The 24,170-nt window shown below is 48.7% G+C and overlaps 1 protein-coding gene across 3 annotated transcripts in view; it reads left to right on the forward strand.

Moving 5' to 3' along the window:
• EVC (EvC ciliary complex subunit 1) overlaps positions 1–24,170 on the forward strand; it is a 69,225-nt gene that overhangs the window by 32,134 nt on the left and 12,921 nt on the right. For all 3 annotated transcript variants that reach the window (XM_025437106.3, XM_025437107.3, XM_049108636.1), the window contains exons 10-16: positions 142–290; positions 1,696–1,794; positions 9,327–9,539; positions 14,407–14,516; positions 18,501–18,711; positions 19,645–19,851; positions 22,391–22,535. In XM_025437106.3, coding sequence (XP_025292891.1) covers positions 142–290; positions 1,696–1,794; positions 9,327–9,539; positions 14,407–14,516; positions 18,501–18,711; positions 19,645–19,851; positions 22,391–22,535 — 1,134 coding nt within the window. The remainder of the gene's footprint in view (positions 1–141; positions 291–1,695; positions 1,795–9,326; positions 9,540–14,406; positions 14,517–18,500; positions 18,712–19,644; positions 19,852–22,390; positions 22,536–24,170) is intronic.

The raw sequence follows: 24,170 nt of genomic DNA on the forward strand, positions 1-24,170 counted from the left end.
GGCTGTGGGCTCCTGACGCTGGCTTTCTGGAAGCACACGTGCCTGTAAGATAAAGCCATGTTTCTCATCCTTAGTGTAGGCAGGAGCCGGTGAAGGTCAGGGGAGTCATCTGTGACGTGCTGTGACTCACTTTAATTTCAGAGTTCGTCCAGCGAGGCAAGGACCTGGTGAAGGCATCACTGGCTCACCAAGCAGAGGAGATGGCAAGGCTCACGCTGGCCCAGGAAGAGGAACAGAGGAGCTTCCTGGCCGAGGCACAGCCGACCACTGACCCGGGCACATTCCTCCAGGTGACCCAGCTCCCGACTTACCCCCATGTCCATGGCTGCTCTGTGCCAGGAGCAGCCACACAGGCTGAGTGCTGTGGCTTAGTCCTCGTCACTGTGCAGGGAAAGCCAGAGGCTTTGGCACCTGCCAGACTTGAGGTCAACTGCTCACCTCCGTGTGTCAGTGCAGTGACCTTAGCTGGTCCAGGGGAAGGGAGGGCCGGGCATGGGAGGCTCAGTGGGCAGGACCAGGGAGGCAAAGGAGCCAGAATATGCCTTTGTCTTGACCTGGAAGGGGGACAAGGAGACAAGAGGTCACCCTCCTTGAGGCCAAAGAAATGAGTTGGTGCCAGCACAGGCTGGAATGGCCAGGCTTACGGTTCTCAGAGAGAGAGAGAACCCTGCCTTTGCCCCCATATTTCCCTGCTAACGACGGGGCAGGGGGCCTGCTTGTCTGTCCTGCACATGGTCAAGCATTTGGGCACTGGGGCCCTCTGGAAGCATGTTGGAATGTGGACTTTGCTGCTAAGGAGCTGGGTGACCTCAGGTGCATTGCTCACAGCACACCCCACCCCACCCCAGGCCTCACCCCACCCCTGACCAGGCCTTTCTTCATCTGCACAATGGGAATATAGGAACCTAACTTATGGGTTGTGAGGCTTCAGGGAGACTCAGCACAGGCCGGGCACACGCTGATGCCCAGGAGACTTGGACAAAGGAAGAACGGTTGAGCAGATGCATGCAAGAATGGACGAATGAGCGAATGAATAAATAAATGAACAAAGGGATGATGAATGAGTGATGAGTGAATGACCCAGCACCCTTCCTCTAGCCCTACAGTTCCCTCTCAGCATATCTCTCCCTCTACCTCCCCCTGGGGGCAAAGGATCCTTACTGCCTGGTCTCTGCTGCTGTGGCTTCTTGAACCCCAGCTGCATGGGCTCCCCATCTTCCCTCCAGGGAACCTTCCTTGTTGATAAAGCCTCTACTTACAGGGAGAGTCCCCCCGCCCCGTGCATGCTCCCTAAGAAGAGTCCGTCCCTCTGTCCTGTGACCCGCCATGCCTCTGGGTCTGCTCCATCTCCCCTCCACTCCCTAGGCTCCTCAGGGCAGGGTGCAGCCACATGGTCAGAGTGGCCTGGCTGGTTCACCGACCGCACTGACTCACTAGGTGGTGACCTCCCCTGGGTGGTCTCTGGGACCTGGGCGGTGGTCCCCAGCAATTCAGTCACTGAATGATGTCTGGGTGGCTTGTGGCCAGGAGGTCAGGTGTGCAGTTTGCAGCCACATGATATCCCTGTGTCTCAGTTTCTTCATATATAAATCAGGGACAGACATCCTTCAGATCTGAGAGCGGCCCTTTGGCGGAATTCTTCTAGTGAAAAATGGGCATATTTGCACGAGATTCAGTTCCTGTTTTAACTCACAGGCTTTTCATGCGGTCCTAGAGAGGCAGAGGTTGGTCCGGAGTCACCTGGAGGAGGAGAACAGTATCAGAACCACCCAGGCCATGGCTGTGCTTTGCCAGGTATGTGGCCTCCTAGTGGGACCTGCAGAGAACCTCAGGATCTGCGTGTGTGTGGGTATCTCACCTCAGGGCTGGGACCCCAAAGATGCAGGTCCAGGTCTGACCCTGGCCCTCTAGCTGGGCAGCCGGCAAGCCACACGCCCTCCGTGTCACACACCAGGGTCCTGCCTGAAGCATCTTCCATTTTTGGGGTGCTCAGGCCTCCAAATGTCCCCAGAGGCCAAGGCTTTTGGAAGTGAGTTCACCCAGGATGGATCTGTAGGAGTCAGCAGGGCAGTGATGAGGAGGGAGTGCTGGCCCTGAAATAGGGAGGCCTGGATCTGAGTGCCAGCATCACCGCTTTCTCCCTGGGCAAACCTTGTTCAAGTCCAGAACGGGGAGGAAAACTCCACGCTGGCCTTGAGGACTGGCTTGGAGAGAATAGAGGAGACCACCCGTGCCCCCCAGAGTGACAGGGCTCTCCCAGGAAGTGACAATAACCGAGATATAGAGCCTTTGCCTCTGGTGGCACCCAGAGCTGCTGCGAAGCAGAAATGCAGACATCTCCATGCGAGGGAAGCTGACATGTGCCGTTGTGATGGGCAGCAGGTGCAGAGTCTACCCCAGACTCCGAGGACCTAAGGGTCAGTGTCCTAGCTCTGCCCCTTCCTCGCTGTGCAGCATCCAGATTGTACTGGACCTCAGTTTCCCTGTCTGTGAAATGGAGACAATGATGGGCCTTCCCATTTTAACATCCCTGTTTCTGGGTACAGAGGAGAGGCGTGAGGGATGTCCTGGGGTTAAGACCAGGTCAGAGACAGCTGTCAGCAGGAAGTGATGCCTGAGCCAAGCTTTGAAGGGGGAGATGAGCCCTGCGGACAAGGAGCCAGGGGGATTCCCAGGCCCAGAAAAACATGTGAAGGAGGGAAGTGCAAACCCTCAGTGCTGTAGCCACTGTACTGGTTAAATGCTATCTGTATCAGTCAGCTCACCTGCTGTAACAAAGCGTCCTAGACAGGGGGCTTAAACAGAGACATTTATCATCTCTTGCTGTTCTGGAGACCAGAAGCCTAAGGCCGGGATGCGGCAGGGTTGGGTTCTCCTGAGGATCCACCCTCTTCCTGGCTTGCAGATGTCCACCTCCTCACTGTCTTCACTTGGCCTTTCCCATGGGCTCATGGAGAGAAAGAGCTCTGGGATCTTCCTCTTATTAGGACACCAGCCCTATCAGCTACAGGCTCCACCATATGACCTCACTTGCCCCCAGCCATCTCCATGAAGGCCCCATCCCCAAATACTGTCATATTGGGGCTAAAGACTTCAGAATTTAAATTTGGAGGCACAATTCCGTTCATAGCAGTACCCCTCAAGATGTCCCCTGGAACCTCAGAATGTGACCTTACTTGGAAGTCAGGTCTTTAAAGATGAAATTGGTTAAAGTGAGGTCATACTGAATTAGGAGAGGCCCTAAGTCCAATGACTGACATCTGCATAAGAAGACCAGAGACTGGGGATGCAAGAGTGGCTCAATGGTTGAGCATCTGCCATCGGCTCAGGTAGTGATCCCAGGTCCTGGGATCAAGTCCCACATCAGTCTCCCTGCAGGGAGCCTGTTTCTCCCTCTGCCTGTGTCTCTGCCTCTCTCCCTGTGTCTCTCATGAATAAATATGTTTTTTTTTTAAATCTTAAAAAAAAAAAAAGAAAAGAAAAGAAAATACTAGAGACTGCTTAGTGTGGGCTGTGTGGCAGAGCAGTGACATCCTGGCTCTGAAGTCAGACGTCTGGGTTCCAATCCCAGCCAGGCCATTTACCAGTTAAGGGCTCAGGAATGGCTTAGCTGACTTGGGCTTCAGTGTCCCCATCTGAGCATTCTGATGCACCGCCGAGTTTGAGAACCACTGTCTTGGAGGGCATGGGGAGGTCAAGTGAGCTCATACTCATGGGGCAGATGCTCTGGTTGCCCTGCCCCATGACCCCTGAGCCCTCCAGAGCCCACCTCCAGCAGTCCACTGTTCTCCTCTGCAAAGCAAGGCTGAAACAGCCCATCAGGTATTGTCACGAGAGGAATGAGTGGTGCATGTGAAAGTGCCAGGCCAGTCTCATTGGGTGGCAGTAAATACATCAGTTTTAGTAAAGGATTGTGGTGACGCTGAAGTGACTACAGCCTCGTCCCTCCTGTGATGTCCTTAGGATGTTTTGCATTTGGATTCCTGTGCCTGGGTCTAGTTGCCGGGCCTGTGAGAGCTTGGGCCACAAGGGAAAGACCCTGTTTTCTCTAACATGAAGAGAGGCTGTCAGGTGTGAATGAGGAGTGACACCTGCTGGAGTGTGTATCTTAGGAGGAGAGGCTCAGAAATGCACTGCGTGAGATGGTGTGAGGGGTGAGGTGAAGGTGTGCTTGTGATTCTGTGCACCTGCATAGGTGCTTCTGAAGCAGAGAACCAAAGGCTGGTGCCCGCTCGTCTCCCAGAATCAGTCCAGAGGCATTTCCTTAGATTTATTTTACTGTTTCATGTAGAACCCTTTGGTTCCAGATGACTTTGGTTTCTTTTATGTCTTTCAACTATGGAAATCATTGCCTTTGGTTATTGGGGACTGTTTTACGGGTATGAACAGCAGGAGGTGGTCGAAATCCTCTCGTGTAGGAGAAGGGAGGTGATTGGAAAGCTGGTGGTGCCATGCCTGGCTAGGCGACCTCGGACAAGCCTTAACTTCTCTGAGCTACGATGGAGCCCAAGAACCTTCTTGACCATCATGGCAGCGTGTGGAGTGCGGGAGATCAGGGCTGGCACCCAGGGCCCAGCACACAGTAGGTGCTCACTAAATCCCTCCCTGGTGGCCCTGCTGCTGAGCACATTGCCCCAAAGGTCCTGAGCCCCGGGGGTGACGAGCACAGCTCTGGACATCTGACCTCCTCACTGACTAGCTGGAGGCTGGGAGGAGTCCATTCGTTCATTCTTTCATTCAATAATTTTTGCTCTCCTTTGTGCAACCTATGGTCAGCCCCTGACCAAACAGATAAAGCACTGAGCAGGGTGTGAGAAGTGTGGGGCCGGGGTCTCTTTTCATGGTTGACACCTCATCTCCTTTGTTAAAATGGAGATACTAAGCCTTCCTCGTGGGGCTGTCCAGAGGCATACCTGCGTTCACACGTGCGAAGCAGCTAGAGTTGCGTCAGGCACCTGGTGAGCATTCAGAATACACCGTCACGATCACTGTCACCATCACCCCCTGTCTGGCAGGGTGTATATGCGGAGAAATGCACTCAAGATAACTCGTCTCGCAGCCTGGCTGGCTCTTTCACAGAGCCAGGCACCTAGAGCTGTCATCCCCCCTCTTTGGGTGGGAGACCGATCACGGTGTTGTGGGCATGGAGCCTGTGAGAGAAGTTTGATGGCCATCTAAGGGTTCTCAGGCTGCAGAGAAAAGTGCATTTTTCTAAATTTGTGCCATCTCTTGGCCTTTAAACAAACAGTAAATTCTCAGCATGTTGGGACAGATGCCGCTACATCACACATCTCAGTGCTTCGTAGGGAGATTCCTGAAATGAGCACAGAGCCATCCTGGTGATGGTGGATGCACAACTGAGTCACCCCATTGTGTCCAGGGTACCACATAGGCCCACTGGCTTGTGCGGACCTCACTCTGGCCTACCCATGCTGTGTCTGCCGAAGGGCCCATAGCAGAGTGCAGAGGGGTAGCAGCCCACCCAGCCTGAACCTTCTCGGCTCCCAACTCTCACAGTGAATTGGGACTGAAACAGAAGTGAAACTGGCCTCAGAGATCACAGCACTAATAATTATCAGTGCCCAGGAAGTGTTGGGGAGTAATCCTGGAGACCCTCCCTCCTGACACCAAGTATAAGCTTGAGGGTCCCCAAGATGACCCTCAGGTCCTTTAATTCTCCAGAAGGACTCACCCTGAAAGCGCTGTGGGTTCCAGCACAAGCCATACAGATGACAGTTAGAATGAGGGGCGGAGGGGCAGCCCGCGTGGCTCAGCGGTTTAGCGCCGCCTTCAGCCCAGGGCGTGATCCTGGAGACCTGGGATCAAGTCCCATGTTGCGCTCCCTGCATGGAGCCTGCTTCTCCCTCTGCCTGTGTCTCTGCCTCTCTCTCTCTCTCTCTCTCTCTCTCTCTGTTTCTCATGAATTAAAAAAAAAAAAAAATCTTAAAAAGAATGAGGGGTGGAGCCCAGGGCTCCACGATATTTCCTGGGGCTCAGCCTCAGAGACCGGGCTGACTTCCAGGATCCCTGACCTCAAGCCCCGGCCCCACTGGAGGATGAGCCGACACCACATGGCCAGCTCTTTGTCTTAAAGCTTCTGAGTGGCTTTGAACGTCATGCCTTAGTGAGCATCAGAAGTTCAAAGTCCAGGTCTTGTGATTATACTCTCGCGAGTACCTGAGGGCTTGTTTCATGTCTGTTGCTTGTGTGGGCCTCTGCTAATGTTGTCTTGTCTCCTGGTGAGCCTGTTTACTCTTTATTATATGCCTTATTCCAAATTTTTATGTTTACTTGTGAAAGTGTGTTCAGACAGACAGTCATGTCCTTCAAAGAGGATTTTCCTTCGCTTCTGGCAGATGACTTGGGGCTCTGGGGCCCAGGGTGACCTTCATTCAAGGTCAGGACCTGAAACATTGCAGGCCCTCTGGGTTGTAGCTGTTTGAACCAGTTTGAAGAGTCCGTCTCCTTCTACTACATTGCAGTGCAGCTTTCTGGCTTCCGGCGCTATGCGCGGAATGGCTTAGCAGGCCTCAGCCCCGGGGAGCCATGAGCTCCATCTTCGGTCTCTTTGGCACTAGTAGCCATCATACGTCCCATCAGCTGTTCAGCCACCACCTCTGGATTGGCCCACTCCCAGGAGCTGGGCATGCATCCCTGACTGCCTTCTCCCTGACCTCAGCCCGAGCTACCTTGCTGGCTCACTTGGGATTTTCATGATCACGTAATAAGCATTTTGTCCAGCTTTGTTTATCATTTGTCCTCAGAGGGAGAGTTGGCCCAGATGACCTGATTGGCTATTATCCTTAGGCTCTCTAAATCTTTGAAAAGGACGTGGGTCATGTATGCCCCTGTCATGATTGCTTATTCTGAACAAAGTCCAGCTTGGCCATGAGCTTCTTAAAGCAGGACACTCACTGGTTTAATTAACATTGACTTGAATTAAATTTCACTTCTGTTCATTAAGCACAGCAAGCATGACCTAGGTGCACCATGTCAGGTGCTGTAAATATGTTTATTTTTCTATCAAAACCCCAACTATCCACGTAGCATACTGGTTATGAGTATGAGTTCAGTAATCTGATGGCCAGGACCCACCCTCCACAAATCCTGTGCCGTTACTTATCTGATCTGTGCCTTAGTTTCCTTATCAGTGAAATGATAGTAGTTATAATAGAGCATCATCATTGGACTACTCTAAGGATCGAATGAGATTATACAGGAAAGGTGTTTGTGGCACCCTCTCATATATGGTAAGAATCCATAATTATTACCAATTAAACCATCATTGCCAGCTATTTGCCAGATGCTGTGTGAGGCCCTGCAGATGGTTGGGTAGTAAGATAAGACTTTGTTTTTTTTTTTTTTTGTTTTTTTTTTATTTTTATTATTATTTTTTTTTTTGATAAGACTTTGTTGTAAAGAAACCTGTTCTCATCCTTGAGGACAAAGACACAGCCAATGACCACGAAGGGTGGTGAGTGCTGGGGGGGTAAGGATGGGCACCTCAGTGGACACTAAGGACTTCACAGATAGCCCCCACCAATGCCAAGACTTACGGCACTGAAAGGAATCCAAGCAGAATCCATGAAGGGAAAAGACATGTAGGGCAAAGTCCAGGAGAAACCAAGAGCAAGCTTCCAGAGTCCTCTCGCAGTGGGGCTGTGTGTAATCCCACCCCTGCAATGAGTGCAACAACTTGTGTGAAGTGGAAAACTCCCCTGAGCTTAGGAGTCCAAGGATTTTGCTGGGAGTCAGTCCCATGGGCACGCCTTGCCTGGCATGCACCAAGGTTTCAGACTCCTAGAAGGAAGCCGGGTATTTAGTCTAAACTATACTGTGTGCAATCAAACCCCACAGCCAGGTCTTCCCAGAAGAGGAGACCCTGACTTGAGTTTTGAAACATGTGTGGGGAGTTCCTAGACAGAAAAGGGAGAATGGACATTCTACATCATGTCTGTGAGTCATGCATTGGGACTGAACGGACTGAACCTGAGGGCTTGGTCCAGGAGGATGTAAGATGTGGGTACAGATCTGAGTATTGTGTAGCCTCCGCTCTCAGCAAGCTGTGGTTCAGGGGAGAGGTGACAAATAAATTGTAGTTTCAGTGACCTGGTGTGGCTGACCAAAGAGCTGTGGGAACCCAGGGTCAGATACCCATGTTGGTCTGAGCCTCCTGAGGAAGGCTTCACAGAAAAGGGTTTATTTTGCAGGGGTGTTGAAGGATGAATAGAAGTTCACTCCAGGTATGAAAGTGTCTGAATTTGGGATGAGGGAGAGTGGCTTGAAAAAGCCTCTGTGTAAAGAAACATGCAATAAGACACCATTTATGTGGCTAACACAGTCACCAAAGGGCACATTTGTGGATATAATATACAGTGAAAGTATAGAAGTCTAAGCTCAAAGAGACATGCCAAGTTCATGGTGATGGCCGTCTCTGAGGATGCTGAGAGGGAGCAGAAGAGAACTGTAGGAAGAGCGTAAGGAATTCCAGTATCACCTGTCAATTTTAGTGTTTTTAATCTAAAAAGAGGATCTGAGTGGTAGAATCACAAGCATTTATTTTTTAAAAGATTTTATTTATTTATTTATTCATGAGAGACAGAGAGAGAAGCAGAGACATAGACAGAGGGAGAAGCAGGCTCCATGCAGGAAGCCTGATGTGGCACTCGATCTTGGGACTTCGGGATCATGCCCTGAGCCAAAGGCAGATGCTCAACCACTGAGCTACCCAGGCATCCCTAATATATTACTGTATGTGGGTTTTTTGTTTTCCTCAATTTAAAAAAGTACATATTCAGGAAGACTGGAGTGGGTGAGGTCGGCTGAAGGGAACAGAACAGTGGAAACTGAGGCAGGACCTCCCAGCAGCCCTGCCAGGTAACCTTGAGAGTCAGGGGAAGAGAGGCCTTCCAGGTTCTCCCAGCTGAAAATACAGTAAGATCTGTGCTTTAAAAAAAAAAAAAAAAAAAAAAAAAAACTGTGCTTTATGCAGATAACTGGCCTAAGCTTGGAGGGTTGAGGGAGGCAGAAAGCGCAGGGGTGATGAAAATAATCTGGAGGGAGGTTTTGAGGGGTCACCAGAGATTAAGAGCTTGTGGGTCAGAGGGCAGGACAGGGTGGCAGGGAAAGGACCAGAAGGCAGTGGGTGTTTTCCATATGTGTGTGAGATATGTGTGTATGCGTGTGTGTGTGTGTGTGTGTGTGTGTGTGTGTGTGTGACTGGAGAGCTCCCTTCACTGGGTTTCCTCTGTGGTTTGTGGAAAGCCCACAGCCCTGGCCCAGATGAGAACATGACTTATAGCTCCATCACGTGCTCTCGTCCTCAGGAGCTGTACTGCAGCACCATGGAAACGTTCCAGAAATTTGTGGAGGTCCTGTTCCTTCAGACGCTCCCAGGTGTGACCGGCCTCTCCCGGGCAGAGTGTGAGTACTTGAGGCAGGAGGTCCAGGAGAACACAGCCCAGCAGCTGGGGAAGTCGGATCGCTTCCGCAAACAGCAGTGGAAACTCTTCCAAGATCTCCTGGAGCAAGACAGGCAGGTGGGCATTTTGGAAAACCAGGTCTGAGGTCTACCTCTGTTTACATTTAGGAAGAACATAGAGAGATCTCATTCAGGGAGCATCCCCTAGTGCCGGCGCTAGGCATCTTACCGACCCAGTGCCTGCCGGCCATTCCCAGCCAGGGTGGGCAGGAGAAGAGAGCAGAGGGTGGGAAGTTGCTAGATAATGCATACAACTGGTCCGTCCAGAAAGAGCAGCAGTGCCTGTTCTTTAGAATGACAGAAGGTAGCTCCTAGGGGGGTGGACTTGGTGGGGGGCTGAGCTGCACACCTGGAACTCCTACTTTCCAGTGAGAGTCTGTTGCATTATGAAAACCAGGTCTACATGTGGTAGATGGGGCAGTGGCCCCAAAGCTGTCCACATCCTAATCCCCTGAACCTGTGAATCATCACCTAACATGGCAGAAGAGACCTTGCTGAAGTGATTATATTAAGAACATGGAAATGGAGGGGTTGTCCTGAAGGATCCAGGTGGCCCCAGTGCAGTCACAGGGTCCTTCTGAAAGGGAAGGGGGAGAGTCAGGGTCAGAGAAGGAACAGTGATGACCTGAGCAGTGGATAGCATGATGTGGCCACGAGCCGAGGCATGCAGGTGCCTCAGGAAGCAGGAGAGGGGCAGGGTGCAGATTCCCCCCTGGGGCCTCCAAAGGGATCATAACTCTGTCAGCACCTGATTTTAGCTGATAAGACCCATTTCGGACTTCTGACCTCCAGAATTGTAAGATAATGAATTTGTGTGGCTGTAAGCCACAGAATTTGTAGTAATGTGTTATGGCAGCAATAGGAAACTATATACATTAATTTTGTTTAATACAAATAATTTATATTTAATATTACATTGATTTTATTTTTAAAAAAAATGAAATATGTCAAATAAAGAAGGCATTTCCAAATGGGCCAGGCACTGGAACACTTGCATTTCCTTTCTCTCTTGCCTCCTTGCACACTGTAGGCTGTAACACTAATGTGTCAATATCCCAGTATCTAGCAGTGACCAGGTGACAGAGTCCTGGCCTATGAGACAAAGTGTGGCCCCAGTAAAGAGCTTCCCTTCTAATACAAAAGCCAAGTGCGGCTAGGAGAAATCCCCTGCTTTGGCACTCCCTGTTCTTCCTGCCCAGAGCATGTGCAGGAGGCCTGGGGCACACCAGCCTTCTCTTGACTTACAGGCAGGTTGCAGGAGAATGGAGGCAGATGTCCTCAGGATGGTGGAGCAGAGAGTGAACACCACTGTCCCAGCCCTGGTTTGCCCTGTTATAAGAATCAGCTTGTCTCTTTACCATGGGTGTCCTATTAGTTACAGAAGAGCACTTGGCTGATGCATGGAAGAGAGGTTTTCCAAATCAACTACCTGGAGCTATCCAGTGTACCAAGTAAGGAAAGCAGGGTGTCGTGCAAGCACGTGTCCACTCAGAGCCACAGGGCAGCACAGGGCCTAGCTTCCTGTAAAGTCTCCTTTATATTTAGTTCACTCCTCCGTCAGCTGCATCTTGTACTGATGAGAGATGGTTTCCTCTCATCAGTAACTGTCTCTTGCACTTGGCTCTAAGTTCCCGCAGGACAACATTTCTGCTTTTTTATTTCTTTATCCCCCCGCCCTTATTCAAAGTCTAGGGCCTGGGACACAGCGTGGCCTCAGGAAAACTTGACTGCTTTACCAACAAGGATAGTGCAGCTTTGGAAATTATCACAGGGTCACCTTACTATTATTCCAGGGGATGTAAATGAAGTGAAGCTGAATCCATCGGATTCACACCAGTGCTGGGCCCAGACCATTTAATTTACGATCTCTGGGGAGGGAGGAGGACAGGCTGGCCACATGAGTCTAATTGTTCGTCTGGTGAAAGCTCCCCAAATGGGAGGAAAGGCCTCTGAGAGGCAGCTGTAGCGCAGATGGGTCCCTAACCTTGGAAGCTGGATATGTGGGTTGAAGCCAGTGCAGCGCCACCAACAGCTGGGTGACCTCATCTGGTTAGCGGACGCCCCACAGCTCTGGGGTTTTGCACAACTTGATAAATGTCTCAGGATCTCTGCTTCTGAGTGAAAAGTAGGGATCAAAATACCCAACAGGGTTGCTGTGAGATAATACAAGATAAGACCTTTCACACAGTGTTGTCTCCTTAGGTAATAATTATTGACATCAAAAAAAAAAATCCAGAACTTCATTTCTGATAAATATTAGGCCAACACCCATGATGCATCTGAAACCCTCTGGTTACGAGTCTTGAGTTATTTTAAGCAAATATTAGACAAAGCATAGGTTCCGCTTTTTATGTCCCATTTATTTACTTTCTATATACATGCATATGAATTTTCCGTGGCTTTTGTGGAAGGGTTTCAAGAGGAGTTTTGCATGCAAGAAGCAAGCAGGGTGGTTAATGACCTTATCAGCTGATTAAGTAAGTATGACTCAAGGCTGTTTTCTCAACGCATATATGTCATAATTAATTTACTGATTGATTGTTTAATTGCCTTAAATTACCATAAGATATTTAGAGGTCCATGTCGCACTCCCGCTTACCATATTTTTTCCTTGATGATAAAAATGAGTGATGAGCTTTCTATAATTCAAATGAATATTTAGTCATAAGAGGAAAGCACCAACAAAACTGTGTGGAAAATGAAACACACACCCAGACTTTGAAATGCATTTTCCACATGGTCTTCTACCCAAAGGCCCTTGATAATTTCGTGTCCTATTACTCATGGAAGTGGTTAAATATTATGGAATCTGTTGACTGCCCAGTTGGAACAGGTTGTAGAATGGTAGTTCTCAAAACGTGATCTGTTCTAATGTTGCTTTCTAGGTTTTACCCCAGTCCACTGCGTTAGGTCTGCCCACAGATGTCCCCATCCTAATTCTCCCCATCCTAATAGCTCTGAATATGGGACCTCACATGGCACAAGGGACTTTGCAAACATGATTTGGTTCAGGATCTTGAGACAGGGAGAGTCTCCTGGACTACTCAGGTGGACCCAATGTAATTACCGGGGTTCTTATAAATAGTGAAAGAGGTGGTGCAGGAGAGTCAGCATGATGTGGTTGGTGTGAGAAAGTCTTGGGTCTCGTGGCTGCAATGCAGCCTGTGGCTGAGGTCTCATCCGGAGACTCAGCTGGAAGAGAATCACTTCCAAGCTCACTTACGTGGTTCTTGGCAAGATTCTGTCCCTCAGGTTTTGGACTGAGGCTGACAACTGCCTTGTTTATGTGTGCAGCACAGAATGTGTTCCAGACTCTGTCCTCTGCCTGTGCACTCCCTGGATATGATGAGTAGGCATGGATGAGTCGTGTGCCCAAAACAACTGCCGGTCTTCCTGCCCAACCTGCTCCATCCACACTCTTCCTCCATCTTCCCATCAACTGGGCCAAAATCCTTGGAGTTATCTTGACTCGTCTTTCTTTCACCCCTGACATCTAACTGACAGGAGGTCGCACAGGCTCTGCCTTCTGTCTGGTCCAGAATGGAGCCACTCCATCATGTCTGTTCTTGCACCTGGTCACAGCTGCCCCACCTCTCAGCAGGTCACCATGACAACCAGCCCCCTGGGCTCCCGGAATCCGCCTCCCCCCCCCCCACTATGGTCTGTTCTCAACTCCCAGCCAGAGAGACACTTTAAAAACCTACCACATGACACTAACTTTTAAGATGTGCATTTAAAAAAATATTTTAACAGCCTAGATGCTGAGATGCATAATAATTTAATTGGCAGTGATTTGTCTCCCTTAGTGATACTTAAAATAATTGTGCATCTTATAATTTCCAGCACATCAGGTTTGCTAAAAGACACTGCCATGTCGTGTCACTTCTTTGCTCCCAACTCCCAGTGGCTTCTCTTTTCATGCATCGTAAAGCCAGCATCCTCATTGTGCCCTATGAGCATTCCGCTTCAGGGCCTGGGCTTCCCTCTAACCTCGTCCTTCTCTCCCCAGCTCGTTCCACTCCAGCCATGCTGGCTGCCTTGCGTTCTCCAGCTCACTGGCTGTGCTCCTGCCTTGCTCTTGTCCGCTGCAGGTCTTTGCTCCCACGGTACCCTCACACGAGGCCACCCTCACAATGAGGCCTGCCCTGACTGTGCTTTCTAAAATGGCAGTGCCCCCTCCCTCAGCACTACAACATTTGCCTGAGGTGTTGGGCTTTAGAACCTACTCACCTGTAAGCCCACCCCATTTATGGGAGAACACTTCGAGACTCTTAGCATGTTCCAGGCATCCCTGACTGCTAGTTCCTTCCCCCTTTCTCTCCATGGTAATTCTGCACTTGAAACAAACAGTAAACTTGTCCAAAGCCACAAAATTACCAGGTAGCAGTGACCAGGGTCAGCACTCTAGCCCACCGAAGCAACTTGTCGCTCTGGAGTTAAGCATTCATGAACCAGCATTTGATAGCTTTGGAGCAGTTGGTGGGACACCTGCAGGCACCATGTAGTCCGATGCCTTGGTCCCCTCAGCTATGTTTGAGTCTGATGCTGGTTTTACCTACATTCTGAAGTGCCCACCAAAGATCCCCATATACTTTAGTAACTACGTACACTTACCATTTAGAGAAGCGAGGCTGTGCAGAATTTTCTTTTTTTTTTCTTTTGAGAAGAGAGAGAGCACAAGTTGGGGGAGGGCCAGAGGAAGAGGGGGAGAATCTCAAACAGACTCCCCACTGAGTGTTAAATGTTTTAAGACTTAGATACAAATTAGAAATTTCAAAAATCCTTAGAAGGAACCATAAGAGAAAATTTTAATGAAATCAGGGGAGAGAAGGATCTCTTAAACAAGAAACAAAAGGCATGTTCCAACAAAGCAGTGATGGGTACAGTGAACTTGAGTTGACCCCTGTTCCTCTGTGCGGATTTAGGTGTGGATGGAGGAGCATGCCCTGTCCTCCGTGCTGCAGACACACCTGCAAGATGACCATGAGAGCATCGTCCACCAAGTCTTGGGCCGACTTGGTGGTCTCACTGAAGAGTAAGTACAGCTTTCTGAAGGGTGGAGGTCTGTGTCCTGTGTGATCTCCATGCTAACTTCAGTGTTCTCATCTGTTAAGTGGACACATTAACTGTCCCCTGCCATTCTTGTGGTATGGTTTTGAGTCCAACCGAACTTAAATGTACATGTGGAGAAGAATGGTAGCAGAGTGCTACAGGTAAAGGCTTGGAGTCAGAATTGATCTGGGCAAATGACTTGCCATTTATTGTCCTCAATTTCCCCACCCATAAAATGGGCTCATAATACCTACTTCATAGAGCTGTCTTGCATAGGAACCTTTTAAAACACTTTTTTTGGGAAAGTATTTATATATATTGAGTGTATAATTCAATGATTTTTGGTAAATTTACAGAGTTCTTCACCTATAGCCATGATCCGAAGTTAGGCATTTCTGTCACTTAAAAAGACTCTTTGTGCCCATTTTCAATCATTCCCAATTTATTAATAACTCTGTATTCTTTTCTGTTTTTTCCTTTTTTAAAGATTTTATTTATTTGTTTGAGAGAGTGGGGGGCAGAAGGGGAGGGAGAAGCAGACTCCCCATTTAGCAGGGAACCCGATGAGGGGTCCAATCCCAGGACCCTGAGATCATGACCTGAGCCAAAGGCAGATGCTTAATTGAGCCACCCAGGCACCCTTCTTTTCTACTTTAATACCTGTTAGTGTAGTACTATATTTTCTCTTTTTAAAATAATTTATTTATTCATGAGAGACACACACACACACACACACACACAGAGGGGCAGAGACACAGGCAGAGGGAGAAGCAGGCTGCATGCAGGGAGCTGGATATGGGACTTGGTCCCAGGAGTCTGGGATCACATCCTAAGCCGAAGGCAAACACTCAACCACTGAGCCACCCAGGCGTCCCTAGTACCATATTTTCAACTTACTCTAGAATACTCTTTTTCCTTGTTTTACATGATAAAAATTATTTTGATAAAGCACTTTTTCTAGTTGCAAGCCTTTTCCAGGGCACTAGTGTGTATACGTCAAGAAGTAGGTGGATAGCTATATTGGATGATATAGGGGAAGGAGGTGACAACAAGTAGGAAAACTTTGTGAGCCATTAAGACAATAGAGGGTGATTGGAAGATTTGTCCAGCCCGAAAACTTGTGTCTTTTAATTGTACTAATATTTAGTCCATTTATATTTAATGTAAATCTTAATGTTAGCATATTTGGATTTTTAATCTATCATCTTACTGTTTGTTTTATGTTTGCTCTGCTGCTCTGTGTTCCTTTCTCTCTCCTTTCTCACCTTCTTTTGGATTAGGTGTTTTTTTTTATTTTAATTTATCTTTTTTGGCATGTATTCTTTTACTGTGCTTTTAATGGTTCACAGATTTTTGTTTTGTTTTGTTTTTTGTTTTGTTTTTTTTTTTTTTTTGGTTCACAGATTTTAACTTGCATCTTTAATGTGTCCAAATCTGATATACACTAATATATTCCTTCCTCCAGACAATGTGGACACCTTAGAACACCTTAACTCCATTTATTCTTCTCTCATAGAGAGAGTATCCTTTTCTTGGTGGGTATTTTGCTTCTCTGTTTTCAACCCCATGAGATATTATCATTCTTATTTTTATGATATATCATAAAAAGAAAAAATATATCATTCTTTATTTTTATTATCATTCTTATTTTATTCTTATATTTTATGCAGTCAATACTTATTTATATTTGCTCACATATGTACCCTTTCTGTTGCTCTTGATTCTTTTCTGTATCTTTATGATTCTTTCTGTATCTGGGGTTATATTCCTTTGTATTAATGTTCTCTGGATTTCAGATCTGCTAGTGAGAAATTCTCTTAAGTTTTGTTTGTCTGAAAAGGTCAATCTCATTTTCATTTTGGGGGAATGTTTTCATTGGGTATAGAATCCTAGTTTGGTTACTATTTTTTAAATGCTTTTAAGGATAATCTTTGTTTTCTTATTTCAATTAGTTCTGACTGCTTTTAAGATTTTCTTTTGTTCTTTGGTTTTCATCAGTTTATTATGATATGCCTAACCATGTATGTGGTTTTTGTGGATATTTCTTGTTTGTTTGTGTAATAAATCTGTAGTATTTATTTTTTTCCTTTTTTAAAAAATTTTGTTTAAATTCAGTTTGCCAACATGTGTTTCTTGAATCTCCAGTAGTTTGCTGTCTTTCATCAGTTTTTGAAAATTCTCAGCCATTATCTCTTTAAAATTCCTTTTGCCTGTTCTTTCCCTACTTTTCTGGGGCTCCAATCACACAATTATTAGAATTTTTCACCTTATCCCACATACATCTTATATGCTATCCTGTATTTTTCATTCTTTTGTTCTTTGTGGTTCAGACTAGACACTTATTTTGAGCTATCTTTCAGTTCACGCTCTCTTAGGCAAGTTCTCATCTGCTGTTAAATCCGTCTACTGTTCTTAATGTTGGTACTGAATTTTCAGTTCTAGAATTTCCATTTGGTTCTTTTTGTAGAGGTTTTCAGTTGTCTCCTGAAATTTTTCATCTTATCATTTAATTTATTAAACATATCATAACTATTTTAAAGGCTTTGTCTGATTATCTCAAATATCTTTTGGTATATTTCTATTATCTGTTTTTTCCCTTTGTTTTAGGGAAACAAATCTGTTTGCAAGTCTGGTGATTTTTGTTGAATGCTGGACACTGTTGCTGAACATTGCAGAGATAATTTAAGATTTTGACTAATGGGATCTTCCTCCAGAGAGGATTTATATTACTTCTAGCAGGGATTTCACATAGTGGCAGATCTGCTACCCCATTTGTGAATGCAGCTGATTCAAAATTAAGCCTCTGTATAGGATGATTCCTTATTCTTAGGACAAAAGCTCCCAGCTGAAAGCCTAGAGTGCTTGTCAGGTCTCTCCTCCTTTGTAGGTTGACTGCCAATACTCTGTTCAGCTTTTCAAGCTGTCAGAAAATACCAAATACTGGGCCCCTCTGGTATATCAAGGTTTTTCACTTGAGTCATTGAGATGGGAACTCAAAAATAGCCCACAATTCCAGTTTTGGAAAGTTATGTAAGATTGATTTTGAAACTTGATTTTGAAAGTTATGTAAGAAATTCAAGTGGATGTGTCCTGAAGAGAGCTGCGTATATGTATCAGAAACTTGGAGCAGGCTATGATAAAGTTGAAAAGATGAATGAAAGAACAAATGGCTGAATACAAGTGAGCAATGGTGTCTAAGAGAACAGGCAGCAGGAGATGGGATGATTCCTTTTTTAAAAAAAAAAGATTTTATTTATCTATTTCACAGAGAGAGAGCACAAACATGAGCACAAGCAAGGGGAGCAGCAGGCAAAGGAAGAGGAAGAAGCAGGCTCCCCACTGAGCAGAGAGCCCAATGGGGCTTGATCCCAGGACTCTGGGATTGTGGCCTGACCCAAAGGCAGATGCTTAACCAACTGAGCCAGCCAGATGTCCTGAGATGGGATAATTTGAACCTACTGCCTTCTGGAAAGGATCCCTGGGGAACTTGGCTACTTGAGGCATTTCTTGGTAGTTCAATATATTAGAGACACAGAACAAACAGGAGATGTATATTTAGGCCATGAGGTCCCAAGACCTGGAGTTGGCAAGCTGGAGATCAAGGAAAGACAATGGTGTATTTCCAGTCCTGAGTCTGAAGGCTTGACACCCCGGAAGAGCTGATAATCTCAGTTTAAGTCCAAAGGCAGGGAAAAAAATAACCCATATTCCAGGCCAAAGAAACCCATGGGAGAGTCAGCCTTTTCTTATCTTCAGGACTTCTACCCACTAGATGAGGCCCACCTGCATTAGGAAGCTTACTGATTCATGTTAATCTCATCCAGAAGCACCTTCACAGAAACACTCAGAATAATGTTTGATCAGATGTTTGGGCACCTTGTAGACATTCTGGCTGACAAAGTTAACTCACATTCAGTAAAGCCAAGAGCACTGACTTGTACCCCCTGCCTGCCCACTTTCCTCAAAGGTCCACGTGGTGCATCCTTCAGGGCCATGGCCTGCTACTACGCTCCGCGCTCCGGAGGCTGGCTCTCCGGGGCAGCACTATCACCACCCTGACCCACATGAGACTTTCTGGCAAGAAGAGCCTTCTCCAGGAACTGCGCGAGCAGCACGCCCTTGAGCAGAGCTCCTCCCAGTGTCTGGATGAGCATCAGTGGCAGCTGCTCAGAGCCTTGGTAAGATCAGTTTGTCAGGCCCCCTACCCAGCCCAGCCAGGCAGTGCCATTCCATCAGATTCCAGATTCAGTCATGCTTGCCAAAGCCCAAATCTCACCACCCCTATTGTTGCAGGGTGCGACTATGGCAGCCTTTTGGGAGGCACCCATTGTGCGGGAGGGCTTTAGGGCTGTATTGAGAATTATGCTAAATGTGCATATGTAATCAGAAAACAGATCCGTCATTGTCATCAGAGTGCTGGGAGGAAGGGGCCCTGAATCTATCTTAAGGTTTTAACAAGTTGAAAGAAAGGATTTGTAAATTGTGGGACTGAGATTTAATCCCAAGCAGGCTGACTGTGGGTCTTAACGGAGCTGCTGAGCTATTGGAGCAGCTGGTGCTTTGACCCATTAGTGAAGGACAAGCTCATGGTCACTTTTCTTCTGCCCAGGAGAGCTCAGTGGGAAGCAGGCAGGACTAGCCCTTCTAGCTCTGGTACACCTCCTTCTCCTTTTCCATAAGAAAGGGCAGTCCCTAAGGCCCCATATGCCCTGCCTTGGCTTCCATGATGCCCCAGAATATGCTCAGACTCAGGTCTGGCTTTGAAACCTACCCCTGCTGTGTGACTTTTGCAAAGTTACTTAGTGTCTCTGAGCCTCTATGTCCTTATCACTCCTAGTGTTCAGGCCTCATGGTATTTGGGAAGAACCAGGAAGTTCTTGCATGTGTGAGAGGACACAGATGACACTGGGCACACAGCCGGTGCTCAATAAATGGTTGCAGAGTTCCCCAACAGACACCCCGGCTCATCCATTGTTGATTTTGCAAGCCCAGAAGTGCCCACTTTCTGCCCCTTCTCAGTCCTTTCCTGGGGCCCTGGGCTGGTCCTGGACCTGGCCGGAGCTTCTGTGTGGGGCAGCAGTGTGGGCTCCTCTCTATCCTGTCCTTTCTAGGAGGCACGAGTCACCGAGGAGGCCAGCAGGCTGGAGGAGGAGGCGCAGCAGACCCGGCTGCAGCTTCAGCAGCAGCTCCTGGCCGAGGCCCAGGAGGTTGGGCGGCTCCTGCAGCAGCACACAGAGCGAGCCATTGGGCAGGCGCTCCTGGGGCATGCTCGGAATGCCGCTACAAAGAGCCGGACCAAGGACAGGGATGACTTCAAGGTGTGAGCCCAGGGAACCCGAGGGGCAAGAGGGATTGGGATGGGGTGGGTGAGCAGGGAAGGCAAGGAGAAGGATTTGGGCAGAGCAGTGGCACGGGCACTGGCCCTGCCATGTCCTGCCCAGGAGCTTCTTGTCCTCGCTGAGATGACCTGGCTTCCCTGAGCCTCCTTTCCCTCAACTGTGAGAGGGAATCACCACCCTCATAGAATGGTGAGGTTTTCTCTCTGTTCCCGAGCCCTGGCTCAGCCCTCACAGCAGCTCTGACAGGGGCGTGGGCTCACCCAGAGCCACCCAGCCGGGCAGTGGCAGACGCAGGATCCTAAGTCAGCCTCCCTCAGAGAGAGACGTGGGCCTCTCCTGCCCCTGACTGGCTCTGCAGACACAAGAGGTAGACCTCTTGCAGAGTTGACCCTGACAGCTGAGCAGTGCAGCGAAAATCAGATCAGTTTGTCCTGAGCGGGCGGTGGTTTCCTCCTCGTACCGACGATGATGACGTGAAGCCATAGGAATAAAAATAACAATGATGAGGAGTAATAAGCACTGTACTTCTTAGGCCACCTGCCACCCTTCTCATCAGGCTCACCCTGAAACCTTGCACAGAAAGGTTAGCTTTCTTTCCTTTGTTCGGTGGAGAGAACTGAGGCCTATAGCCTTTCGGATTTAAGAAGGGGCAGAGCTGGGACTGGAACCCGGTCTTGCCCCCAAGGCCAGCACATGCTCTGCTTCCCCATGGCTGCCTCTCGCCTCCAACCAAAGGAAAGGCGAGACGCCTCCGCTTTTGCAAAAGTCTGCAGAGAGTGTACGTGGCCAGCTCGCGCGTAGGTGAGGCAGAGCTGAAGCTAGCAGCGGCTGGCGTTGCCGTGCGCCGGACGCTGCGGGATTCTTTCCCCATCCTGTTCATTCAAATAAAATCACTTATATGCATGGCCAAGAGGTTGGACACACATTGCCGGGATGCCCCATCTTGTCCCAAATATCGCACGTCTGCGGCATGTCATCCAGACCTCAGGGCTGTGCCAAGTTGGTGACATTGGGAGAGTCACTTCCTTTCCCTAAAATTCTACAGCTTTTACCTGATAAGTGCTCACAGCATGGAAATGGAATGAAGTGTAAACCTGGGGTCCCTTCCCAGAGGGACTCTGAGTCAGGATAGGGTGGGAGTGTGCCCCATACCCCCCCACACACACACCCACCCCTACAGGAAAGAACAGGTGCTCAGTTTCTGGAAGAAGGTTCATTTATTCAAGCTCCAGTCATGGAGCTTCTTGGCCCCAAGCCCTGTGGCAGACCCTGGGCTAGTGATGCAGGTGGGCAACATCTCCCCTCCATGCGATCTACCTGCTACCAGGAGAGGGGGCAGGTCACAGAGGGGGACAGACAGCACCTCCCTGTGGCAGGAAGACAGGCAGCAGAAGGCCTGGTGCTGCAGGTGGATCCTCTGGCTGATGGAGGGAGAAGAGGGACTTCCTGTCTCCTGGTTCTAGCTCTGTGTTCTAAATGAAAGTGCAGGTAGGCCACAGCCTCAGTGGCAGAAAACGCAAGGTCAGGTCCAGGGTCCTTGGAGGAGTGGAGTCAGAGTCCCTCGGTGAGGCTCCCCGACCCTCTTCACCTCCACAGCCTCTCTGCATACCTGCAGAAGCAGGTACTTTCTCAGGAGGTGCTGTGACAAGATGTGGACAGCACAGCTCTAGAAACTGTATAACATAACCAACCACGCAGCAGGTAGGAACTGCCCAATAATAAATGGGTATTTTTTTTCCTTGTCCAAAGCCTGGAACCATTAGAAAAACATTTGTTGAAATGAGGACTCTTGAGTCTGACTTTTCTGACTTTTACCCATCATCTTAAAGTAAAGGTGGGTGACTTTGCCAGTGCACAGCCAACACGTCCCCGATGATGGGGTGTCTCAGCATTTCCTCTCCACTTTGGGGCTGAAGGCATATCGCTTAAGAATGCATACTGCTGCTGGTAACAAAGACATGCCAAAATGGCAAGTAAATAGAAGTTCTTCATCCCACATAACAAGTAATGTGGAGGTCGGTGGTTCCAGACTGGCACAGAGGCTCTGCAACGTGACTGACCAAGGACCAGCTCTATCTTTCCAATCCACCGTTCTTGGTGTTAGCTCTCTGCCTCATAGTCTCAAATTCTCTGCCTCATAGTTTCAAAATGGCCACTGCCCCTCCAGACATCAGATCTGCATTCCAGGCAGGAAAAAGAAAACAGCAAAACCTTCCCCCTACACTAAGCTTTGCCTTAATGTTCGTGAAGGGAAGGTCCCCCAATGGTCTTTTCCTAACACTGGGTCTCATTGGCCAGAACTGGATCATACAGCCAGTCTCACGCCACCCCTGACCATGGAAATAAGATCACTGAGACTGTGTAAGCTAAGCACGCGCTCTGTCTGCTACCCGGCCAGTCAAGCTGCTACCCAGCTTATCAGGCAAAAGCTGGAAGTGGTGGAAGCTAAGAAGCAGGACGAGGGGAGGCAGGGGACCCCCTGTGACTTCTTTGCTGAGTCTTTCTCCTCTTACCACAGAGGACACTGATGGAGGCGGCTGTGGAGAGCGTCTACGTGACCAGCGCCGGAGTCAGCCGGCTCGTGCAAGCGTATTCCCAGCAGATCGGGAGGGTCATGCAGGACCACGAGGAGAGGAAACTGGAGCATCTGAAGGCCCTGCAGGGTACGGCCCCCTCCTCAGGGAAACCCGCAGGCCACGGGCCACACAAACGCTGAGTTTGGGACACACGATAGCATGTCATCTTTTTCAAATGTTATTTAAGGGAATTTCATTTCATTTCATTTTCTTTCTTTCCTACTTTGCCCCCTAAAAGGGGCTTTTTAAAAAGCTATTTAAAGAGCTATACACGTGGTACAATAGGATTATTCAAAAGCAGATGAACCGGGACGACGGGACGGTGGGAGGGAGTCCCAGTGAGGTTGTGATCTAGGACATAGGCCATCATCAGATCCTTCCCTAGCATGACAAGATTTTGGTGCTGGGCTTACTGGTGGCCAGAGAGATGGGAACCTCATCCATCAGAGCTGTGTAGTGACAACAGGCCAGTGGCCCCTATGGTGTTCCTGAGACCCAGAGAATTCCCCCATGGGCTCTCGTAAGAGGCCACCCGGGTGACGAAATGGATGGTATCCCCAAGGCCAACAGTAATATGCCTAGAATAATAGACAAAAGCCAGTTTCCTCAGGGCCTCTGCTTGTAATGTCCCTCCTCATCCTGGCTTCAGGGTAGAAACCCACTGTCTCAGATGGGTTTTGCCTCAGTTGCCCAGGAATCAGTGTTGGGATCGACCTCTAGACCAACGATGGGCAGCAGGTCCTGGGAGTGGTCTTCTGGGAATATTCATTCCCTCTGTGGGCTCAGCCACATGTCTTCCCCTTGTTGTGAGGAATCTGGTTCCTAGACTCAAGTAAAATCTGGGCACCTGCCTGGAAATCAGCTCGGCAGTGACAGATACATCATTGTTTTCCAAAGGAAGGGCTGGGTGAGGCCAGCAGGAGACAGACGAGATGGTCACTGCAGAGTGTCCAGGAGCCAGGGTGTTCATTTCCCCTGTAGGTCTCGGTTTCCCATTCTGTGGGGTAGGGTTCGCCCTCTACACATCGTCTCAGCTCTGATTTCCTGCTTCCCTGATACCCCAGCTCTAATGGGAGGACTTTTTCAGTAAATGCATTGAAATGATAGAACTTAATTGAGCAACTTTTGCCTCGTTCAGTAATTGAAGAGCTAGAGAATATGACATCCCTAGAGATCATCCAGGTTAGAGAACATCCATTTAAACTTCTCTCTGTGTTCTAGAAGGCTCAGGTCCAGCGGGGTTGGTGGCCTGCTGGCCATCTCACAGCTGGGTCAGTGGAAGTATGACCTGATATGCAGTCCACGCACCTCGGACTCAGAGGCCAGACTGCCTCGGCCCTCAGAGAGCGCTCACATATGTGAGGCTGGCTGCACACCAGCAGCTCTGTCCATCGAATCCTTTCTCCTTTTCAGTGTGCATTTTATTTGTGGTGGCCCCTTCATGCTAAGTCTTCCGTATTTGCCATCCTAGCTCCTGGTGCTTAAAGCAGGGGCTGAGCAGTTGCAGGGAGAGCAGGGGTCATATTCCTCTTGGGCACAAGGTCTATGATGGAAGCTGAGCTTTCTCATGCACATGGAGCCTCTCCCAGGGGAAGCATGGGTGCTGGGTAAACCGCACACTCTGAGGTCAGGTGCCCCACTGACCTCTGAGCCCCAGCCCCTCTCCAAACCTGGCACAGAGGTTATCCCCAGGCATCCCCCTGATATCTTGTGTGCTGAATG

Source organism: Canis lupus, chromosome 3 (genome assembly GCF_003254725.2).
Source record: "Canis lupus dingo isolate Sandy chromosome 3, ASM325472v2, whole genome shotgun sequence".
Classification (NCBI taxonomy): Eukaryota; Metazoa; Chordata; class Mammalia; order Carnivora; family Canidae; genus Canis; species Canis lupus.